The sequence below is a fragment of the Letharia lupina genome, assembly GCF_014066315.1.
Source record: "Letharia lupina isolate WasteWater1 chromosome Unknown contig_22, whole genome shotgun sequence".
NCBI classification, from domain to species: Eukaryota; Fungi; Ascomycota; class Lecanoromycetes; order Lecanorales; family Parmeliaceae; genus Letharia; species Letharia lupina.
Genome location: NW_023502991.1, coordinates 305,551 through 328,463, shown reverse-complemented (window position 1 = coordinate 328,463; position 22,913 = coordinate 305,551). Strand labels below are relative to the sequence as shown.

At 50.6% G+C, this 22,913-nt stretch overlaps 7 protein-coding genes across 7 annotated transcripts; 2 read left to right on the top strand and 5 right to left on the bottom strand.

Moving 5' to 3' along the window:
• Nucleotides 1–2,551: 2,551 nt before the first annotated feature.
• HO133_005722 (uncharacterized protein) lies at nt 2,552–6,757 on the top strand (the record flags this gene model as incomplete). The annotated part of the gene is made up of 2 exons (XM_037296629.1): nt 2,552–5,676; nt 5,728–6,757. 2 exons carry the CDS (start codon nt 2,552–2,554, stop codon nt 6,755–6,757), a joined length of 4,155 nt encoding a protein of 1,384 aa, XP_037147810.1.
• A 526-nt stretch (nt 6,758–7,283) lies between these two features.
• On the bottom strand, nt 7,284–9,457 carry HO133_005721 (uncharacterized protein; the record flags this gene model as incomplete). Its single annotated transcript, XM_037296628.1, is given in 6 exon segments — nt 7,284–7,919; nt 8,077–8,178; nt 8,199–8,520; nt 8,575–8,934; nt 8,952–9,201; nt 9,253–9,457. The coding sequence occupies 6 exon segments, from the start codon at nt 9,455–9,457 to the stop codon at nt 7,284–7,286; spliced, it is 1,875 nt and encodes a 624-aa protein (XP_037147809.1).
• Nucleotides 9,458–12,963: 3,506 nt separating this feature from the next.
• HO133_005720 (uncharacterized protein) lies at nt 12,964–13,662 on the bottom strand (the record flags this gene model as incomplete). Its single annotated transcript, XM_037296627.1, has 1 exon — nt 12,964–13,662. The coding sequence occupies one exon, from the start codon at nt 13,660–13,662 to the stop codon at nt 12,964–12,966; it is 699 nt and encodes a 232-aa protein (XP_037147808.1).
• Nucleotides 13,663–14,175: 513 nt separating this feature from the next.
• Nucleotides 14,176–15,613, top strand: HO133_005719 (uncharacterized protein; the record flags this gene model as incomplete). The annotated part of the gene is made up of 5 exons (XM_037296626.1): nt 14,176–14,193; nt 14,244–15,191; nt 15,235–15,300; nt 15,353–15,407; nt 15,513–15,613. The coding sequence occupies 5 exons, from the start codon at nt 14,176–14,178 to the stop codon at nt 15,611–15,613; spliced, it is 1,188 nt and encodes a 395-aa protein (XP_037147807.1).
• Nucleotides 15,614–16,075: 462 nt separating this feature from the next.
• HO133_005718 (uncharacterized protein) lies at nt 16,076–16,428 on the bottom strand (the record flags this gene model as incomplete). The annotated part of the gene is made up of 2 exons (XM_037296625.1): nt 16,076–16,298; nt 16,349–16,428. The coding sequence occupies 2 exons, from the start codon at nt 16,426–16,428 to the stop codon at nt 16,076–16,078; spliced, it is 303 nt and encodes a 100-aa protein (XP_037147806.1).
• Nucleotides 16,429–16,555: 127 nt separating this feature from the next.
• On the bottom strand, nt 16,556–17,884 carry HO133_005717 (uncharacterized protein; the record flags this gene model as incomplete). Its single annotated transcript, XM_037296624.1, has 1 exon — nt 16,556–17,884. One exon carries the CDS (start codon nt 17,882–17,884, stop codon nt 16,556–16,558), a length of 1,329 nt encoding a protein of 442 aa, XP_037147805.1.
• Nucleotides 17,885–20,596: 2,712 nt separating this feature from the next.
• HO133_005716 (uncharacterized protein) lies at nt 20,597–21,334 on the bottom strand (the record flags this gene model as incomplete). Its single annotated transcript, XM_037296623.1, has 1 exon — nt 20,597–21,334. One exon carries the CDS (start codon nt 21,332–21,334, stop codon nt 20,597–20,599), a length of 738 nt encoding a protein of 245 aa, XP_037147804.1.
• Nucleotides 21,335–22,913: the final 1,579 nt, after the last annotated feature.

Genomic DNA, 22,913 nt, shown 5'->3' with positions numbered 1-22,913 from the left:
GTTCCCTTTCTATGTCGACGTAGCAGCAGCGCCAAGCATCGCACCAATACCGTATGTGCAAAAAGAAATTTTTCCTCGAGAAGCATTTGACGCTGATCCGGCGCCACAACAACCCTTGTCTCTCGACTCAAAAGACAGATTTCTCAACCCCTCTGAGGAATTAACCTCTAATCCGGACGTACTGTAAAAGGCTTCAGATACGCCTTTGCGATATGTGAGAAGGTCCCTGGAAGATACCTTACTTTGGACCGATTTCGCTTCGAACCAGGTTATTTGCGTATGCAAGCAGCGTTCCGCTCCTCAGCATTCCAAAACATTGTATGCGTATAAGCAGCATGTCTAGAGTTTCTGGTGGAGTCAGCTCCGTCAATAATCTCCGTCCATCACTGAAAAGAGGAAATGGTGGTAAGTCCAGTGGTGAACGAGGGGACGAGCCGTGATGCGAGCATCGAAGGCTGCAGAAAACCTTGCACCGATACGTTGGTGACGTTGATGTCAAACTTCGAGGTTGTTAACTGTCTCTTGGGTATCGTTGCATAGGTCTCATACATCTCTCTACCGTAGCCGTCTGAATGACTCTGGTTCCAGCCTCTTGCTAGGCGTACCACTCTCTCAGATTCCGGCACTAGCTCCGCCGCCAGGCGTCAAACCCAATTTCACCACTCCTGACTCTCGGACGCCTGCTATATTAGCTGTATGGCACGTTTGCTGCGATCATGCTAATGTCTTGTGGCACTGAGGATGTATACAAAAGCCTTCTTGGCGAGTCATGTGGTTGGGAGAACGGTGATGACATTGCGTGTTTCTTGCGACTGTTTCGCGACTTAATCGACGGGTACAATTCGCAGGTGATGAAGGCTAATGAACAAGACCATAAAATCGCCTTATCCAAAAGCCCCCAAAACCCCCGTCCCAAACGCCTTTTCCATCCCAAACACCCCAATATCAAACTCGAAATCCACGCATTCATAAGTCTTCAAAAAATGCATTAAACCCCAAATCGTCATTTCAAGCACCTCCCATGTCATGTGTCCGTTCTGGTGTATCACAATATACACCTTTCCTGATGAGTAATTCAACATGCGTTGTGTGACTAGGTTTTCAGGGTGGAGCTGGGCGTTGACGTCTCGAAGGGCGGTGTTGAGGACCACGAGAACATTTTGCGAGGGAAGAGAGGAGCCGTAGGCGTAAAACTTGAGCCTTATGGGGGTGGAGGGGGTGGTGTAGTAGTAGGGGGATGGTGGGAGGTGGCTGGAGGTATGAGTACGTGATTGGCGATAAGACCTTGAATCCACTTACTTTGAGGAGGGCGATGATGGGAAGGGGCTTTGGAATGTTGCATTAGTATGCGAGAGGTTGATGAGTCTCAGTGAGGGTGGCGTGAGAGGCGGTGCTCCGAGAGCTAGTGTATATATGAGGCTAAAGAGATAAAGGTTTACCACGGCAACCATTCTCGACACTCAGTACTTTAGGGGTGAGGGTGCTAGAAAGTTTTCTAAGGAAGATAGCCTGGCGCAGGGAGGCGCTAATTCGCATATGAGGGGGGGTACGGTTCGTCTGTCGCAGCCGTCGGAGTTTGCGCCTGGAGAGACGTGTCTGCAAGAGCCGGGCAGGCCGTCAGGAAAAATAACGGATGTGGATGCCGACATCATCGTCTCGTTCGCGGATTCTGGGCATCAATCCAAATTACTTGTAGTTCACAATGAGACTGTTCCTGGACGATGCGGAAGTATTAGAGAGCAAGAGGGCCTTCTCGTTGATGCTGGTGCTATGAGGATCTGACAGTTCCGGCCCCACTGTCACCACTGTTCCTTGCACGCTGCCGGGGGTATGAGGGACACCGGTCTCCCACTTCATCGTTGTCAGGGCCAGACATGGCACAGTTTGTGGTTAAAGCGGAAAACACCAGAAGCACATAGACTCTTCGTACGAATAGCATTGCACATGCGCCACGAGTGCAACCTCGTAGCATTGAATCCTTTCAAGCTCTTTCAAGCTCCGTTCGGGTCCCAGACCCACCTTGTATTGATTGACCAGAGAGACAAGGCAAGAATACGATGTTTGGGACTCTTGCAATCTGAATCGACAATTTGTCGATGGCTTGGGCTTCATCAGAGTAGACATTCACAGAGCATTCTCGTTTAATGGGAATATGGAGGGGTCCAACCCAAGTTGCTGAGGTCGCATTGATATTTGGAGACTTTCAGGACCTCAAAGACCAGAATTCTATAGCGAGGCACATTGTTGGCTAAGCATGCGAAACATGAAACGACATCCAGAGGCCTTCAAGTCTCAACATAGAGCACGAGAGAAACAAGGAGCCAAGCAGAATTTGTGAATCCAAATTCTTCAACGGAGCCAAATATTGAATTGTTTGAGATGCCAAGCAGTTCAAGGCTGATAGTCCGGAAAACGCGCTAGCGTAGGGCTGAATAAATCGCGTATTCCGGCGCGAGATCTGTAGTCGATCACCACAAGTACTCAGGACACACTTTCACTTTACATCCTACCGCAGTTGCGTTCCTCATCCAAAGGGTAGCCTGAAGTCCCAATGGCCCTACCTACTACGCCTGCCCGGTCGATCGCGCGCTCTACGCTCTCAACGCCATCCACTGCCCAGCATGGCGGCTCACCCCAAGAGCTCACTCCAAGGAGCAAGGTCAAGGCCATGCTAGCGGCGATTGATGATGATTCCGACTCTGAGCCCATCCCGGAACCCAGAAAATCAGGAAGAAGTGCCTTGTCAGCTGTCACTGGCAACATTCAGAGGCTTGACGGACACAAAAGTGGGAAGGAGGATGCTGATGTTGGTCAGCGAGAGGACGAGGACATGGAAGAGGGAGATGAAATTGATGAGTCGCCAGTTATTCCTAAGGGCAGGTTGGCAGCCCGCCTCAACGGACAGACCTTCGACAGACGCGGATCCAGCTCGACCAGTGAAGGAGATCGTGATAGAGACGCTTATGCTAGGATCAAGAAGAGACTTCTGCGAGGACACGTCACGAAGACCCACGACTCAACAGGTGCGACCGAGAGCAGGGAGGCAAGACCTGTAGCGAGGCCATCTAAGCGTCAAAGAACTTCAAGCATTGGCTCCGATCGCGCCAATTCTAGGGCAAGTAGTCCTACGAGAAACCGAAAGCCTTCACCAGGCCTGTTCTTAACGCCCGAACCAGTGGAAACCCAACAGGAATCTCGGCATTCAGGCAGCAGTACTGGGTCAGACTCTGATCTACCCGCTAATCCTCAATCCGACAGTCGTGTCCTGGAACTGGTGGCCAAGAGGAGGGCTGAACGTGAAGCGAAGCAGGCGGCAGATGATAAAAGTAAAGCAGAGAAAGCAGCAAGGCAGCGGTCATTCGAGAAAACGCTCTCACAAGATGCTTCTCCAGGCTCAGCCTTCTCGGACGATGATAAGGCAGCGGACCGGAGGCTCACCCAACACTCACGGCCAACGCGCAAGGCTAGCAAGAAGGCGCTTGAAGAGATGAATCGGGAGACACAGCGAATGAGTCGGAATATGCAGCTAGCCCATCAGGCTAAGACGAAGAAAAAGATTAGCAAACAAAGCCTCCTTGATAGATTCAATTTTCGCACGTCTATGCCGCCAATTGTGGAGGCGCCTCACATTCCAAGCTCTTCAACCGCTGCAAGCTCGGCTCCTGGTTCAGATCTAGAGGAGGCGCACAATAAGGACTCACCGCCCACAAGTCCTGTTGCACCTGATGATCCGCTCTTGGCGCCCGCAGATTCGGTAGTTGACAAGCAGTCAGCAGACACAGCCGTTGCGATACAGCCATCGGAGCAAGAAGATGAGGAGCTTCCAACTATGCTCGAAGTCATGAGCCAGCCGATACAGAAATTGGATAAAGGAAAGGGGAAAGCTATCGAGTACAGCGAGGCAGACAACGCTCCTGAGATTGTCAGAGGTCAGAAAACAATCTTTAAGCAACGTCCTATCAAAATCCGCCTACGGAAGCCGATATCAGATTGTGCCGATGTCGACTTAGATTCGGGTAGCGATTTGGAGGTCTTGCCGGTTCGAAAATATAGGACTTCGAAATTCGAGGTCTTTGATCGCCTACCCCTGGGTAAGGTGCAAGAAGGCCGTTCAATGCAGACTCTTCGCGCGCTTGCCCATCTTAACTCACCAGAAAAGCTGTCCCGTGCGAAGAAAGGATCTATGACTCAAGCAGACATGCAGATGTCGTTGCAACAGCGTGCCAGACGACAAGCCATGGAAGAGCGGAGAGCAAAGATAGAAGACCTCAAACGCCGGGGCATTATTGTCCAAACTGCAGAGGAGAGAGAAAAAGACCAGGCAGAGGTGGAAGACCTAGTGGACAAGGCTCGGAGAGAAGCAGACGAAATCATGCAGAAAGAAAAGAAGGCGGCGAAGAAGGAGAAAATTGCGAATGGCGACGTGGATGCGCTAGCCGATAGCAGCGACGAAGATGACGACTATCAAGCTGACGTAGACAAATCTGACGTTGAGCTATCTGGGTCCGATGAAGAAGAGCCCGAAAAAGAATCCGGCGAAGAAGATCTAAGTTCTGATGGCGAGCAGCTTGAAGACAACGAAGACGGGAGTGTAGATTTGGGCGATGGTAATGAAGCTGCCGGCTTGATTGACAATGAGGCTTCAGAAGATTCTCAGGACGAAGAGGAAGACGAAGCTTCTGTAGAAGATGGCAACGAGGATGTTGAGGAAGCGCACGAGCCCCACATGCATCGGCGCAGGACTAAAATGGTAATCGATGATGATGACGACGATGGTGACGAGAAAATGGAGCCACCAGCATCAGCCCCACAAGCAAGTTCTGCGCCTGAAATTCCCCAGTTCCCCGCCCTCGCAGGACCAGTCTCATTCGCTTCACCAATGGGAATGACCCAAGCTTTTGCAGCAACTATGGCTAATACGCAGACGCAAGGTCTCGATGACGATGACGAGCAGGATTCCCTGGCATTCCTAGGTCCTCCACCAGAGCCGAATTTTCCAATGTTCGATGAGACCAACTCCCTGCAGGTGGTGGAGGACAGTCAAAACAGCCTGCTACTTAAGACGAACGCAGAACAGAACACAGACTCGTCGAAAGAGATCAATCTCCACTTCACGCAGTCGCAGATACGGTACGATGATGCATCGGGCGACACTCAAGGCCAAATCGTGGCCAGTCAAATATCGGAGATACCGGATCCCACACAAGATGTTGGATTCATGTTGTCTTCACCAGCTCCCGAGCGCTTTGTGTCTGATGCTCCGTCCACTGCGGATACCGTCCTCTTATCTAGTGCTGTTGGAAACAATTCGCCGGCCAAGAAAAGGAGAGGGCGCTTGCAACGACGGTTAGTGGTTGACGAAGATGCCTCAGAAGTGGATGAAACTCCGCCGGCAACTGATCATAACGTGGCTGAATATGACGCGACTACAAATGCATTCGATTTGATGAAGAAAGCGAGGAGAAAGTACAAGTCTGAGGCTGATAGCTTTGATAAAAAAAAGAGCGAGGCTAAGGGCATGGTCGAAGAGCAAGCTCAGGAATCCGAAGACGAATATGCTGGTATTGGTGGAGCCAGTGACGATGAGAGTGGGGGAGAAGAAGACGAATTTGTTCGAGATATGATAGATCAAGGAGAAGTCAATGTCAACGAGAGACAGTTGGCAGCTCACCATGCGTAAGTCAACTTTCGTCCACTGTGTCGACGTGCCTACTTACATTTACCTAGGAATAATGAAAGAGTAAGTGACGAGAAGATTATTGCGAAGCTGTATAAAGACATCAACAGTGGCGGGCTTCGCCGCAAGCGTGGTGCCGAATTTGACCTCTCTGACTCGGACGACGACGCCGAAGCTCGGCAACGAAGGAAGCGGAAAGAGTTTGCCAAGATGAGAAAGGCTTTACTTGAGAATGAGAACGTCGGCAAGATCGCCGAAGACCCGAAGAAGCTGGCTTTCCTCCGAGCTATCGAAGACCGCGAAGCCGACGATGATTTCGACTTCTTGGATCGTCCAGCAGAAGATTCCTTCAGAGTAGAACCCGACACTCAAGAAGACACTGAGTCCCAAGATCCGCCTGCTTTACCAGAACCCACTCTGGGCAAACGCAAGCGCCCTCTCCAAGAGTCTGTCCCTGACAAGGGCAACATGCGTCCACCACCCGCTGCCCGCCGTACCCAAGCCCCCAAGAAACCAGCTACGCTCGCTGAAATCCGGCAATCTGTCTCCTTCCTCATCGAAGAGCCTGGCTCGATCAATATTGTCCCTGACCCTTCGTCCTCCGCTTCCGAAGACGAATCCAATCCATACGAACGAACCCACCGCAATCCCCGCCGCCGCCCCAACCCCAACCCCAACCCCATTATCGACCGCCTCTCCCTCAAACGCGCGGAGTCAGCCACCGCATCATCCACCTCTCGCCTAGCTTTCCACGATCCCTCCACCACCAATCCCTCAATCGGCGGATTCAAAGTGCCTAGTCTGCTCCGCCGTGCTACTACTACAAACCTTGCCGTTGGCAACCACGGAATTACGACGATGGCCACTGCAACCACCGAGAGAGCGGCGGGTGGAGGGGAGAAGGGCGATTTTGTCAGGAGAGGTGGGACCAAGAAAAGTAGTATCAACTATTTCGCCAGGGAGATGGAGAAGAGTAAAGTCATAGAGGGGGTAGAGAGGAGGAGGAAAGAAGAGAGGGAAAGGGAGGCGAAGGGGAGGAAGATGAGACTAGGGGGTTTGGGCACAGGTGCTTTTGAGTAGGGTTGAGGACGCTTTGGATTAATGATGCATAGCGGCCATTCTTGTTAATTCCCAATGGATAGGGTAGGGGCTACATATTTTCACGAATTCCATCTTGCAGCATTTCCAATTTGGAAAGTACATACAAAGAGGTTCAACAGCTACATGAGCCCTTTCTCTCCTCACACACGCCTCCCCTCTTAACGCCAGTACCTTTGGACCGTACTCCCGATCCAAGATTTGTGGAGGGAAGGCCCGCCCGCCAAAAAATCGGCCTCATTCCGGTCACAAAGTTGTGAGTTTTTTGACAAGAGCCACGGAATGAGTCTTCTCTGCCATATCGACAGTGCCTCGAACTCGACGGACTGGCGCACGCTTCGCAACCTTGGCACCTGTACTCCGACTTACGTTGAGGGACATCAGCTTTGAGAGCTTTGTGAATCGTCTTCGCGTAAAGCTTCGCGGCGCCGAATTCTGCGCTCAATCATCCCCAACTGCCAGACATTAACAGGTCGCCGGATCGAGCATCAACATCCGATTGATATAATTATAAAATGATGAAACAAACAGACCCAACAACCATAAGTCCAGAAACCGCCATCAAGCCTCTCCACCCAGCGCCTTGTGCTCCAAACGGATTAATGGCGCCCGCAACTGCTCCGCTTTTGCCCCCGTTATGGCCCTTGGTCGCACTCGCGCTCCCGGTAGCAGACGTCGTAGCGCTGGCGGGACCGTAGCTCTTCGCCCCCGCGTCAAAACTCATACACGCCGTCGGCAACGCATACGACGTCTCGAGCAAACTGAACGGCTTGTTATCCCTGAACGAGTAGTCCCCCACGTCGACTTCCGCCTGCGCCGTGAGACCCAGTCCGACGTCCACGCTCGCGTCGACGTGGGTCAGGGTGTCGAAGATGTCGTTGATGATGCCGTTGGCGACGGCGTTGCCGGTGACGTTTTCGCACGTCGAGCTCACGTGGCTGACGGTCGAGAGGGTGCTGGTGAGGAGGGGGGCGTCGAGGAATAGGCCGGCGCCGGCGGTGCCTTTGCCGCTGAAGAAGGAGATGCCGAGGAGGAGTTGGGGTTGGAAGCCGCCGACGGCTGTTAGGGCGAGGTTGGGGAGGGCGGCTTGGAAGGGGAGGGCGGTTACCTTGGTGTTGGAGCTGGGTTGGGGGGTTAGAGGCGTCTGGGGGGGTGGGAATGGTGGGATGGGGTGGGGACGCTTACAAGCCTGTTTGGCTGGAGTTCGATGTGTTTCTGAGATCGAGCAGGACGCTCGAATCATTCGGTATCTGTGCGTGTGGTCAGTTTCTGGGCAGTGGACCCGGTGAGGTTAGACGTACTTGTACTTCGAAGCCGTAGAAGAAATCGATGCTAGCTTCAAGTTTGAACCCCACGAAAACCAAAGGCACAAGCTCAGGTCCCACGGATGCGATACCCGGGATCTAGGAGTGCTGTTAGCTACCGGCGTAACTTTGTTGAGACGAGAAGCTCTGACCTGGAAGGGCGTCAATGGAATTGTTGGTAAAGGCGCCGTGTAGTTGTAGAGTGTCGCGGAAGTGCTGACGGTGCTCTCGAGCTCAATGTAAGCACCGAAATTGTTCGATGTGAACTGTACATAGCCGTGTTCGACATAGTCTATGACACTCTCGGTAAGGTTCACGATGCCCTGGGTTGTATTAGGGCTCGCGTGATTCATTCCTCCCACGGTCAGAGATCCAGCGACGAGATCGATATTCCCTTGGATGGTGCAGTTTTTGCACTTTACATTAAAGCCAACGGGCGGTCTGACAGACTATCAGAAAGATGTATGTGTCAGATTTCCCGGGAGCGAGACTTACATTTCAGGGCCGCTGACAGAGAGCTTCCCCAAAGATGGATCCGGAGGCAAAATAGATGTATCAAGCCACTGTTTGTTGAAGCTCGCACTTGCATTCCAATTGTTGGGCGTGGACGAGGGTGCTGCGGGATACGCCACCGACGATGTCGCCGCCACAGATGATGTTGCAGCTGCCTGTCGAGGTTCTAATCTGCCATGTCGACGGAGCACAAATTCGTCGTCACTTTTACCGAAGTCGAGCGTCATCGATTTGAAAGTGCTCTTCCAGGGTACCCTAGTGACGGAGAGAACGATGACGTGATTATCAAGATCCAGTGCAGCTTCAGATACCCTATGATCCTCCTTAGCCATTTCCGTTGTACTGCTGTAATTACTTACATGTGCGGGTTTCGCTCTCCATCCTCATTACAGCCTTCGTGCGAAGTAACAAGAAGAAAGTGGTCGACGCCCGTGAATTCATTGTGGGTGCGCTTTAAGACCTCCGCCGATTTGATATACAAGTGTATTTCAGAGGAGTAGCAGCCGATACTTTCGATATGATGCTCAACGTCCTCGAGCATGAGAGCTGGAATTTTAAATTGCATGCCCAGTTTGGCCGCGAATTGAGAGGTCGACCCATGAGTTTCAGCTTTCATGGCAGATGTCAGTGAGAAACAGCGACGAGAAGAACCATACTTACCGTCCAAGTAGTGCAAGTTGTGGTCATATTGGAGAAAGCCTTTGACATCGCGAGCGCCAAGCTCATGGCTTCGTTTAGCTGCTCTCAATCGTCGCTCGGACAGCATTGTGTCATCAGGCTCTAAGTCACGTACGATAACATTGCCCAAGCTCAAGACTTCAGTAGCACAGAGCAAGAAGTATAGCAGAAACAGCGAAAGAGCCATATTGAGCGAATCAAGGCGAAGCTCGAAATTGTTGCGGGGAGGAAAGCTCAAGCGCCAATCTTCGGAAATGAAGAGACACGAGAGGGTGCGGTGATTGATGTGTTTATATATGTGTCAGCCTGGTCTGTTCATTCTTCGACAGTGGACAGCCCTTAGCAGCAGCGAGGGTTGGATATATAGTACGCTGGGTTGCATTGGACGAGAAGTCAACGATGCATTCGAAGCCGGCAAAGGCGGTGCAATACCCCGAAACAGCTGCAACGCAGTGTGTCATGAATGCACACACACGAAAAAGATAAGACTGGAGAGACTATGTCGAACGCAGAACGTGTTTCAGATCTAATACACACGGAGGGAATCAAGACCCCCACGTCTTCTGAACCAATGAAACGACTGGGCAGAGAAGACTCGAACTAAAATTGGAACTTATGACCATTGCTATGCTGGAATCAGACAGGTCTTGAGTCTGATGGTGGGTAACGTGCATGATTTCCATCCCAGCCCATGCGCTATAATCTTATGCACTTTGCCGCAGCTCCTAACCACGGGGCTGTGTTCCGCCCGAGACCATAACATCAAAATGTAACAGCACTGCACCAGTACGGCTGTACGCAGATATACGATCGACGCGCTTAGACCAAGGTAGTAGTGAGTGGTAACATTGAAATAGCTGGCTGGAAAGTTGTTGTAGCCCTGCGGTACTTGCAGAGGGACCACCTCGGTATTGGTACTAGTACAGGGAGATTGAGGTATGAATACATCTTTTCGCCGCCGGAGTCAGTAGTTATCTGGTATGCAGCCATAAGAAGATACCCTGAGCACTTGTGTCTCTTGATAGGTAAAGCTATACTTAGCTGTAGGAGGTAGTGAGTACGCCATGCCTGTTCGAAAGAGTTCATGCGGGTATGTGACGCGGCTGCAGTAGCGCCGTTTTGAAACGCAGACTACTGTATAACGTTTCCGTACACCAATCAGAGCGCCTCTTGTTTCGCAGCTGAAAGATCTCTCGCAGCGGTCCATCGGCCTCATGGAAGTTTTTCTAGAGATCTCGGGGCAGTGCACGAGCTTAAAATCCTACCTTAGCAATGGATGCTCGATCATCGACAGCTGCAGACAAGGCTGCGAAAACCGGGTGAAGGAATTCCGGCAAGCATTTTGGGTCGACGCATGAGGAACTTGGATGACTCGATGCGCACTATCAGAAAGCAGAATGATGAATTGGTCTATTAGGCAAACACACAAGGCGCTTCACATCTCAGCCGATGTCATCAAACAGCTGGCATGACCAGGCAGCTTAGGACAGACAAAGACCCGAGTGTTCAATCAAACGACAGGCAGGCTATTAGTGAGAGTCCTTGGCAAACACATTTTCCCCAGCCCCAAATGCTCTGACGGAGCTGCTTTCGCCGATCAACAATCCGAGTTGCCATGACTGGCAAAGACTGCACCATATCGGAGCCCCATGCAGTATTTCCTGCCACTTGGAACATATCGCGCACCGGCGATGAGGGTCTTCCCAGAAGTAGACTAGGTCAGGAAACAGGCGCTAAAACTATGTTGGCTCACCAAGCTTGGTAAGCTCGTAAGCTACCCGAGACTCTCTGAGTCGAGTCAAAGCATTGGCTCAGTCACATTGCATAGGGAATAGAGGACTCTCTGCAGCTCTGGTTCATATTCCCTCACCATGGAGCGTATGCTAGACTCCAACTCAGGTATCCAGCCAAGAAATTCCGACTTGCCGGCCTTCTGCATTGCAAGCCCAAAATGGCGTTCACCGCTTCTACACATTCAAGCTGATTGCCACGGGAGTTACTTTCTCCGGATGATTCGGCAACCGAATGTCTTGTCCAATGCTTTCAGGACCCTACTATTGTCATTGCAATATCCGAAATCAGGTCGGAGTTGGGGAAGGTCATAAAGAGATCTTACAGCGAATACGGAGTACAGACATGTCGGATTCGCCAGACGAGTTCACCAGCTCTGGGATAGTGAGAAACGCCTGATGTTCACATTCAAGAGCTCAGCGCCGCAAACTCCCCACTCATGGGAACTTTCTGACTTCTGCAACGTACCGACGATGCTCTACTGGGTGCATGCTGCTCAGGAAGACGGTCGCTGTCCACTTTTCATCTTCGGCTCTATCTACGGGCAATGATTCCATCATAAACACCCAAATATCGAGTTTGGGCATTTCATTGCGAATCCGATCCGCGCCACCTCAACTGGCCCTACGACAATTTCTGGTATCCTACAGGCACATAGGTCGCTCGTTGATCAGGCATCTCTGCTTCTTGGAAAGATTGAACGTGGAGAAATTGGGAAACCGTACATGAGTGTTTGCCAAACACTTGAAACTTCAAGTTACTTCCAATATGTCGAGCTATCATTGTCATGCTTCACGGACTTTCTCAAGAGAAAGATGCGGACCCTGACGGACTGATTCGCCTCGATGAAGAAATGCAGAGACAGAGCGTTGTGAAAATCCCCAAGTTCCCTTAGCGCCAGCTGTACGTTTCATTGCAGAGTTAGAACAAAAGGAAGAGGCAGCGTTTTGGGGGAGAAGATCTAGTACGAGCGGTGGATCTCTTTGTCCAGTCGCCGTTTCATAAAGACCTGTCATCCTCAGCGCCGACGAGTGGGCCAATGAAATAATAAAAGAGGTCGTCGAGAAAGGAAAAGAAAATTTTCATGAAACAAGAGACGCGTTGCGAAAAACTCAGGCGGTGCAACGGGGAGGAGAAGACCCATTTGGGTCGGAGCTACCTCCTTCGTTGTTCGATGGGAGATGGATCTAGCTTTGTGACCCTCAGCTCTTCACTTGACTTCCTTGTGCCGATATAATCTTGTAAGCTGGAAAGATAAGTCTGCCTCAACGTCGGCAACGTTTTCGATCTCCACCCGATGTCCACAAGTTGAGTTGGGAAACACCGAGTTGGTGATCGAAGGGCAAGTGGCGGAAATTTATCGAACGGGAGAAAAGGCATATACGAGTACACTAGAATGAAAGGAAACTTTCGAAACTCGATACACCGGAGCCTCGGCTGTCCAGAACAGCTTATCATAGCAGTCACAAATCAAAGGACTGTATCGTGCTGGTCCTTGCTTTTACCGATACTCCAAAGTTTTGGGATGGCACCAATTACCACAGGTCTTTGCACCTTGCCTGGCGCTGCACAGATTGGCCGCAATCTTCAAATTTCCTATGGTATGGGCCAAGTCAAGATGCGTTCGTGAAGAAAAAATAGAAGGAGTGGAGTATCGAATGTGTTTCTTGGTGCCAGGTAATCCAATTTTCTGTTCTATCTTTCTGCCACATGACCTCACTCTCCCTATTATTCTTGAAGACCCTTTTCAAAGGTTGTTCGCTTGGGCTAGATTGTCTTATTCGTAGGGGAATATACTGCTCTGATGCTCGCTTGGACATGAAGAGCCATTACCATCGCTCTCTCTCGAATGCATGCCCCAAGTCATCTTTAGCTAGCTGTCACATGACGGCTGGTGCCTACTCAAGAATTTCCGGTGAGGACCCAGCACTGACGTTTGGTCTGAGATTGAGCAATAATTGTTCGAATGCGCTCTCCGCCCGTCCACTGAGTCGTACCCCTAGCACAGCTCCAAACGTATCTATCTGTGTAAAACTGTGGAACAGGTGGTGTTGCATCGCTCAGGTTGCTTTTATTACAGGTGTTATAGACACCAATGTCAAATTTCCCAGCAAGTTCCAAGATACCACCTCGAATGAGTGCTCTCTGCAGGTGCGTAAAACCGCGCACAGAGGCAGCAATGCGCACTCTTCGAAGGTTTGGCAGTCCGCTTAGCAGTTCGAAGTTTTCGTCTTTGTCGATCGCGAATGCTAGCCAAGCTGGGTGCGAAATTTCCACGCTTCTGATCATGTCTCTACGGTGAGCACCAATACCTTTGATAAAAGCTGCGACCTCATGCCACCCGCCGTGAAAATTTGTCTTGCCGTAGAAGAAAGCCGCTGCTTCGTCTGAGATCTGGTGATTGACGCAAAGAAGTGCGAGGAACTTTTGCGGGTCAGACGTTTTGTACAACAAGAAGGTATCGTCGAGCTCAGGTCGTGTATTCAAGTGCAGGAGCTTTCCGGTGTTATTAGATTTAGGCGTGATCGAGTCGTAGTGGAACACATGGCTGTAGATCTCGTTGCGGACTTCCAGGGGAAGGGTGGTGAAGATTTGAGACATTTTTTCTCAGCTATCTGGACTGTCAGGGCTGAAATTTCCACTACCTGCTCGTCTGGCGCGGATACTCACCCGGTGGATGTGCTGGACGGCTTTTCGACTGTGAGACTCAAAAGCTGGTGGAGTTGGTAGAGTGTGAGACTTGTAGTTTGAAAACAGTCAATGCGTTTTCGATATTTAGCCAAATTCAGGCAGGTGTCATGGCTGACGGTGTCGAGCGATGCTTTCAATTCAGTTCAGAGCGATATTGTCTTGGTTAGGTGAGACATGATGGTTAAGATGTGTGAAGTGATCGCGACTTCAGAGCCTACTCTATATTTGCGACAAGATCGAGATCTTGTAAGTTCACAAACATCATGATCGAAACATGAGTGAATGATGGAAAAAGAGCGGCGCTAGGACGACCGGTAAATATTTGCAAACATATCTCGTAAGGCTGAGTCGGTATGTGGTAGATCCTCGCGACTTCCTGCTCCAAACCACATCGGACATGTGAACAGTACACCGTAGTCGGCCATGGCGCCGCCTCCAATAGTAAGCCTGCTGCCACGTCGCCATGTAGCCTGCTCTGGCTGACAGCGCAGACACCTTCACCCCACCGCTTCATCACGTCGAAACCTGCCAATCCCGCACCTAAACCATCCTCATCTCTTCGCTTCCAGCAAGGAGCTCCTCAATCGATCTCATCTCAACGCTTTACCCCTGCGCCAAGATTCAATTTCAGCTCTACCCAGAAGCCCACGACTGAGAATGCAGCGGTAGCAACGCAGCACGCCTCACCCCTCTCCAGACGGCCCCACTTGGCTGGCGCAATACGGAACAGGAGTCGGGAAGATATTGAGGAGACGGGATCTGATAATGAGGAGACTGAGGGACTGGAGAACGATGAATCTACATTCGCTCGGCCTACACAGCCAACATCGAAGCGCCGCCGTCCAAATCCTCCAGAGGCAGTCATCATCTCCTCCGAGTCTTCTTCTCCATCACCGCCTCCAACGACGCCTCCATATCCTACAATAGAAGGAGAAGATCATGAGGCAGTCTCTTATAACGACTTGAACCCACATGCTCAGCCACGCTTTGTTCTGCCAAGGCCTAAGTCTACCGGGACCCCATCAATACCTTCCAGACCTCCCCTGATTCTTCCACCACGCTCTCCATCTCCTACGACGGCGACCCCAGCTTTCTTCTCCCCTCACCGTCGAGGCCAGAAATATATCCCTGGTGGACTTGCATCCAGTGTCCGAGACTGGATCGTTGAGACCTCACAGCAGGTGCACAATCGGTCTCATGCAAGAAGAGGTGAGGAAGAGTTTTGGGATATGAGGTTTAGAGCTGGGGAGTGTCGGGCGGAGGATCCGAATGAGGGGATGATTCTCGTTCAGGAAAGGAGTGGGGCCAAGAGATGGATGCTTGTGGGGAAGGGGAGGGGCGAGACAAAGGCCGAAGTGGGCTGCATAGTGGGCATAAGAGAACCTACATGGGAGGTCCAGGTGGGACATGAGAACTACATGGTGGCTGTTGAGTGGAAGGTACTCAATGGCTGAGGTTCAAGCGGTGATTACGCCCGGATAGGACCTCTATGTCACGGGTGGTCGATTCATACAGCTTGACCGCGCACAAATGCAAAACAGCGAGCTGGTATATCAAGAATCCAACGACGCAAGTTCCCCGCTTACGCTTACGCTAATAGGTGGAAAATTTCAAAGCTTACGAACAGCGCATCTTCCCCAACACCAAACTGTCCTGTTGTATGGGTTCTTCTATTAGGCGAGCCAAAAAGAATAAACCTTATAAGATAGCACTAAATCCTCCTCCTTTCCACAAGATTCTGATACTCCGCCTCGTGAAAGGTATTACCCGAAAAGAGCTGGACTTATTGAAGAACCAAGCTCCGGACGAGCACTGGCTCTTTGAAACCGCACGCCTGGTAGAGGAGACAGCAGGGAGTTGATTCTACAGGTTGATAGATGGGTGCGGTGAGACTAGTCTGAGGATGCGGGTACAATAGGTACTGGGGGACCAGGAGGACGAATCAAACAATGGCATGGCAGACCCGGATGAGAGTCCGCGAGGAATCGAGAACCAGTGTAGGGCGCATTTTAGGCATACCTGACGTACCAGATCGTCCCGTCCCCGAATGGGCAACGTGAAGTTCCCCGGGCAAACGCCCGAATCGTATCCAAGCTGGGGCTTGTGGCGAGCTTCCCGACGCTCCGATTCAAATCACCATTTTCTTTCGGCTTTTTTCGCTTTTTTCAATTGTGTACATCGAACGTTTATTCACCCAAGAACTACTGTGTTTGTACGATGAAATCTGAGAGTGAGATCCGTGGCTTCGTTCTGAAGATGCTCCAAACATAGCTTGTTGTTCAAGACCTCGAGGGCCAGATATACCGGCAGGTCGTTATCTGAGCTAGTCTTCTTCAGAGGTGCACCGTATAGTCACTTTCACCAAAAGATCGAAGCTTTCAATGTCATCCTCCGGTAGGGAGAGCTGCTTCTGCTGCGCTTCTTCGAATTTTACTGTAGAGCAGGCTGTGAAGTGGTCGGATCGATCGCAGAGCAAGTCGCGGTGCAGATGGGATTGCTTTCGCTCGGCGCCAACGAAGATGTCGACCGTATGATTGGTGAGAAATCTAGACAAATTTAGGCTGCCCATCTTGCCATCTTTGTCGAGCAGACTTACTGGCCCATGTTTTTCAGCTCAGGCGCGTCAAGCTCTCTGTCCACATTTAGAACCCCATCACCGCGGAGATTCAGTGTCATGGTGACCTACAACACCGAAATGTAATTAGACAGATGCCTACAAAAATCCATCCGCTTGATCTAGCCATAAAGGGTGGAATGCTGCAGAGTGTGCCGAATCTTTTACATTCTTCGCGGATGCCACCTTTTACAGCCAGTCAACGCCTCGCCAGATCTCTTCTTCAAAGCTCCCCTCAATGGCCTTCCAAACCCCCTTTACCACTTCTTCGCCCTCAATGGCGACACCTAGCTCTTGAGACGTGTACCAGCTCGCACGATCCATATTACCACTACCCAGAACGACAACCCGATCGTCGATGATGCTGCACTTGATATGCGTCCTCTTGTACTCAACTGTAGGACAGTAGTAGCCTACTCGTAACGAACCAATGTTTCGAGCATCTACTCCATTTTCCGCGTCCTCGAAGTGGTATGGCGACATTTTTCGGCGGCTCATTCTGTCATAGCGCCGACGAAGCTTCCACACACATAGCTCTGTGATGGTACCGGAGGTGATAAGCTGTTCCAGTATCATCATGCGGCGGTTCGTGATTACAGTGACGTTGACGCCTCGAGTTATGGCTTCTAGGAGAGCGGATATCACGGGTGGAGAGGTAAGGTTCGGGGTCAGTAAAACAATGCTGTCCCGAGCCCGGGAAAAGAGATATAGGATAAGCGCGTTCAGAGGCGTAGGTGGAGGTGGCGCGAAAGACGTGAATGGCAGAAGCCGAAAATGTGGGTTACGGTGGTGCGGAGATGGGAGGAAGAGAGCTGTATGGTTTGTCACGACTGAGGATGCTCGGTAGGGAAGAGAAGTGGCTGGGAAGTCAGCCCAGTCATTGCGGCCCCAAGTATGCTGCCAGAACTGGACGAACGAGTTGACGATGGGACCAGTCAGTGGTAGGCAGCACTCAAGCCAGCTCTCCCAGCTAAGGTTGCAGCTGGGTAGGAGGACTCGTTGCCGGTCAATTATGACGAATTTAGGATGCATGACGCTGAAGGGTAAAACGAAGTGACTTTTGACTTGTAGATTCAACCCTTCCAGATCTTCTGGCGGCGGCAGGCCGAGCGAGCGCCATTTTGATGGCGGGTATACGTAGCCGGTTGCGGAGGAGGCATGAAAGAGCTTTTGGGTCAACGAGCGGGAGGAGAAGCAGAGGCTTACTCGTAGCTTGGGTGTGCTCGTGGATTGGGAGTGAGCCCTGTCGGAGAGCTTAACAAGTGTAGAGCAGAGTTTTTTCAAAGATGCCGAATGGGCCCAGAAGCATGTGACGAAGAGGATCTCGTACTGGGCGGACTCGAAGGCTGGGAGGACTGCTGACGTGTATATGTCGACGCCACTGCCAACGGTGAAGTCTGCGACGGAGGTTTCGACCGGTCTGAGCAGAATGGAGGGGTCATTGCCCCAGATATGAGTCTTGTTCTCCTCAATGCCTTGTCTTGTAGTCAAGCCATTCAGGCATTCCAATGTCAGCATAGGGTTGCTGTACGGCAGAGGTTCATCACGTCGGTGTGTTTGTTGAAAAGGAAGATGTTGGTCTTGCAATTAATTGGGCTCCGCCCGCTCTCCACTGTATTGAAATTGCGCGACGTTGGCCGATGTCTGCCAAAAAGCGGCTCTGAATACTCAATACTTTACGGTAAAGTTCGGTGTGACAGCGGCATGCGGGCCGGAAAACCCCTAGACGAGGGGTCGTAAGGGGCTACCTTATGTAAATATTCCCGTAAAGACCACACCACGCGGCAGTCTTCGTCATATGCACCGTTGCGATTCGTTCAAGAACTATCAGCAAGGCGTGCACCGTTTCATCCTGACCATTTTTCGATCCTGACTGCGGATGGATGATTCGACCAAAACTGCCTCTCAGCTGCACTTACACCGAGCAACAGAGCAACGATGATACGAAACCAGCAAAGCTTGCGATATTTCATGCTAGCAATCCTTCAATCCTGAATGCGGTGATTGAGCTAAAATTGCGACTTGATAGTGGTGGATGAGGGCGAGCGGGTCTTCAGGAAGCCAAGAAATTGTTGTAGGCTTTCTTTGCCGCATTTCAAGATGTAAAGCTACATAAAAGCACGTCCAGAGATCCGCTGGATGAGTTCGTAATGGTAATGTCAATGGATTGTGTCATAGGTTTCTTAGGGGGCCAAAAGACCTAGGCTAGAGTCAAGGGAGCTTGGTGAGCATATTCAAAACGGGGATATCACGATGATAATCCTTAAAGGCTGTATCTATTGTATCGTTCGGCTTGTTCGTCACTTCGACCTACAAATGGAATTCACCATCCAAAAAGCTATCGACTTCATACTTGTACACCTCTTTTCGATACATGTATAGCCCTCAAAGTGATGCAAGTATCACCTCTCAGATCGAGTTAGTGTCCGCGAAGTCGGTTCCGCAGCTATGACCTGCATCGAAGAAAAATTCTCGCATCTTTGGCTATTGATGCTGTCCAGTTCGTATTATGCGGAATTGTCTCAAAATACAGCAGGAGAACTCCTCCAGCACCCTTATTTATCTAAAGCGTTCGGATCCCCTTTCTGCAGATTTGGCTGGAAATACAGAAAGGAGACTTCTTACACACTCCGCCTTATCAGCATTCTCCAAGTGGCCCTTCCGGCTGCATCTCAGGCCAGCGCTACCCCTCTGACTCTGAATGCTACAAATGGGTTAGTCAAGAGAGCCAACCACGGACCAGTCTCATGCGGCCGTAAGCTCGAGCTTAGCCCCAAGACGACTAAGTCAGAAGTGCGGCACTGATGGTCTCATGCAGCTGCCACTCACCAGCGACCCTGTCCGCTTCACTCCGTTCAAGGCACTGACCACGCGCTGACGGCACGTGGTGGACTCTCAACCTCCCAAAAGCGTAAGCCACCGTTGAAAGTTATCCCCACATAGCTACTCGATCGTAGGCTGACGATTGGTCTTCTCTTTCAGCGGCGGCGGGCAGTAGGTTCTATCCCCGCCAGAATGGCACTACCAATGATACTCTCTCATAAGCTAGAGAGGCTATGGCGTATCTACAAATGTATACCATCCAAACAGCAGCGCCGACACACGATAGTATCTTGGGTACAATGCTAACTTCGAGCAACTAAAGCAATACTGCATTCTTGTTTCCGTAACCAACACTCAAGCATTGGGGATTGACATTGAAACTCTCTAGCAATGTTTCAGCTTGAGAAGTCGACGATCTTCTTGCGACCACACCATCATTCCATTTCCACCTGGATCATAGTCCTTGTTGAAGGCGCTGTTTACGTCTCTTCTACATCTTAAGCATTTTCTCACTCCGATTGGACACGGTGGTGTGACAGTCTGGGGTACTCAGTGCTTCATGCCACCGGTCCTTCGACTCCGCCCCAGGCACACCTTATGGCCGCGACTTGTTAAAGCTCGAGAGTGGTGGACGGTTATGGCCTGGGCAGAGGGTATCTTCGAGGCCATCTGAGCAGAGCTATGCGACAGGGCTCAAGGGCGATGGCGCGCTCTTATGAATATCTTGTATCCGAATGTCTTTTAAAGTGGAGTGACTAGAAAGACGCATGCTTTTCGTCCTCTTGTGCCGCGAAGACAGTGATTTCTAGAGCCAATACAATCAATATAGAGACCTCGGGCAGATGCCGCATCTTCGTCGCAGGTTCTGGATAGATCATATCAGAGCGGCTTACGGCGTAGCAGCTTGACCCTCTTCCTAAATGATAGGATGACGCCTTGGCCATGCATGGGCTCCTGAACTGCTATTGGTGTTAAGTTTCGGGATGGCAAATGTCCTAACTGTAAAAGCGTAGGAAAACGACGACAGATCCATACTACCTAAAACTGCAGAACCCGAGCTCAAAATGATTGAGCGTTGGAGGACAGCTCTATCAAAGTCTCGTCTTCTGACTTGGTAGATCCTCTAAAGTCTGGACGCCTGTGCCGTGATGAATGTCACATGTTTCAATAGCTAGTAATCTCTGCAGAGTCCAATGTCTAGAGGTGCTTGAAGTACCTTTGCCGCGAGAGAGATGCACTGTGTCCATGAGCAAATATTGGGCCAAATCAAGAAGCTTTGTCAGTCGCGCAGTACGGTTTCGGCTGTGCACCGAGAGAGATCGTGGTTTTCTTGCCGAGAGACCAGCTCAGAACAGTTGCAATGAATCGAGCGGCAGAAATAGAACTGTCTATATATCGGACGGGACATCAAGTATCTAACCAGTCTTCTAAATAAAAGACGGATCTTGCTGTAAGTGGATGATTTGCACCGATAATCCTTGTGCGTAAATCAACAACGTTTTGCATCAATGCAATGGCTTCTTTGCAACGATGTTGTCCCTTGTAGGCCAATGCCAGGCCGGCCATACAATTCAGCGTGCCGGGGTGCTCTGGTCCCTGCACTCTTTTCCTCGCCTCTAACGCTTGCATAAGCAGCTCCTCCGCCTCCTTCCATCGACTTCGTTCGTAATACGTTGTTGCCAAGTTTTCCATGCTGCCTAATATATCTGGATCCTCTTCTCCAGGCACTCTTTTACTAGCCTTTGATACTTGCAAATGCAGCTTCTCTGCCTTCTTCCACTGTCCTTGTTTCTTATATACTATTGCCAGGTTTTTTATGCTGTCCAGTGTGTTTGAATGCTCTGCTTTCACGATTCCTCTTCTCGCCTCCAATACTTTTACGTGTAGCTTTTCTGCTTCCTCCCAGCGTCCTTTGACCCCATCCGATCCAAGGATTTTCTTTCGTACATCAACAGCAGCTGAAATCCGGAAGCAGGCCATCTCATACCGCCCTTGCAGCCAATCAAAGTGAGCCTCGTTCGACAAAAGGTTCAAATACCTTGCTGTACATATTCCCTTTGCGTCTCCGTACTGAATAACCTTTTGTGCGTGAGGCAGGAGAGATTCACATGTCGTCCAGTTTTCGAATGCACCGGTCGGAAACATGTCTGCAACAACTGACAATGCTTTTTCTTCCCACTTTAATGTCACACCTTGCATGTCTAGCCATTTTCGGGTCGCTAGCTGCACCAGTCGGTGCAATTCGTACCCTGCTCCATCATCTCCAGCGCTGATCAGTGAAAATGCTTGCAAATATGAGTAGAGCTAGCCTGAGCCCCACCCACACTCGGTGGAGGGAGCAAGGCTAAGGGTTCTGATCGGAGGTTCTTAGGTTTATAGCTCAGCCGAGGTCGAAAGTTGCACATGCTATAGATTCGCGCAAAGGAAAAAGCACAAGATGGGCTTCCCTCGATAATCTCCATTTCGCAATTTCAGCGTTTTACAATAGATACGGGAAAAGGCGCGCTGTCTTCCACCTACTCAGTCCTTTTCATGACGGCTCATCCAAGACACGCATTGACATGTCTTTAAACAGCTGAAAACAAAAGGTTCCTTGGTCGTACGAGAGCATATAGTGTCACCCTCTGCACATGATCCGAGCACGCTCGACCAATGGTTCTTCCACTGGTAGAGCCGCAACACACGATCAGCAACGCCTCGTACTGATTCCAGCGAGCAATAGCCATCTCGACTAGTCTCTGCGGACTCAACAGTTGACGAGCCAAACATTAAGCTCCGCAGAAATCGTAGTGTTCATATTATAATCAGACATCGCATGAGCATGATCGATCTCGTCGGCGGGGACGAAGAAAAATATTGCTAACGCTTCACGATTTACTCCGTCACCAGCTGCTGCACGTTTTCAAGCGCGGTGGTATTCAGTCTATCAGATAAAGAGCAAGTTTCAGCTCTATTCGTATGCGACTGCGACCGGTCCCCAGTTGACTGCGAGAGGCCAAGAAAGCGGGCATCGGTGCGCCAGGTAAATTTGGCAAACATGCCTTTCTAGTACCTTTAGCGAGTTTTTCTATGTCCATCTACCGTCGCCTCTTTCTGAACACATTTTGGAACCCTTCGGGAAGAAGGAGACAAACCGGTATTTCCATTCCGTCTACACCCAATCGTGCATCATCAACACAGTGACTTTGGCTGTGATATGGCTGTACAAGCAGAGGTGGTATACGGACCAAGACAGGACATAGGTAGGGTTATGGGCATGGTGCAAGGATTTAGTGCTGGCTGCTTTCTTCAAGATCTTCTCATGGGTGCCATGTGCATGGGCCGGGAATGGCGGCTAGGCCTTGTCTTCGCTCGGTTTATACAAGTCTCTGAATCGGCAATGGGACGGTAGTGTAGTCTCAAGGAACTTAAGTTAATAGTGGTATTTTTGAAAAGTACCCCCTACATTTCTATTTATCAGATTGATGAGAAAGTAGATGTTGAAAAAAGTGCTTGCATGATAAGTGTAATGGTCAAACGTATATATGCCAAGCCTCGGCGGCCGAAATGCCGAAATTGGCATCTTTACCAACAACCCTCTGAGCCTGATCTCAATCCTTCATCCCCGTCATCCTGGCTCGACTGTTCGCTATCTATCTATGCTTTGGCTTCGGCCTAGTCACTGTTCCTCTGCTATTCACAAAGTATCTGCTCCCTCAGTTCAAAGAAATATTCGACCTAAGCG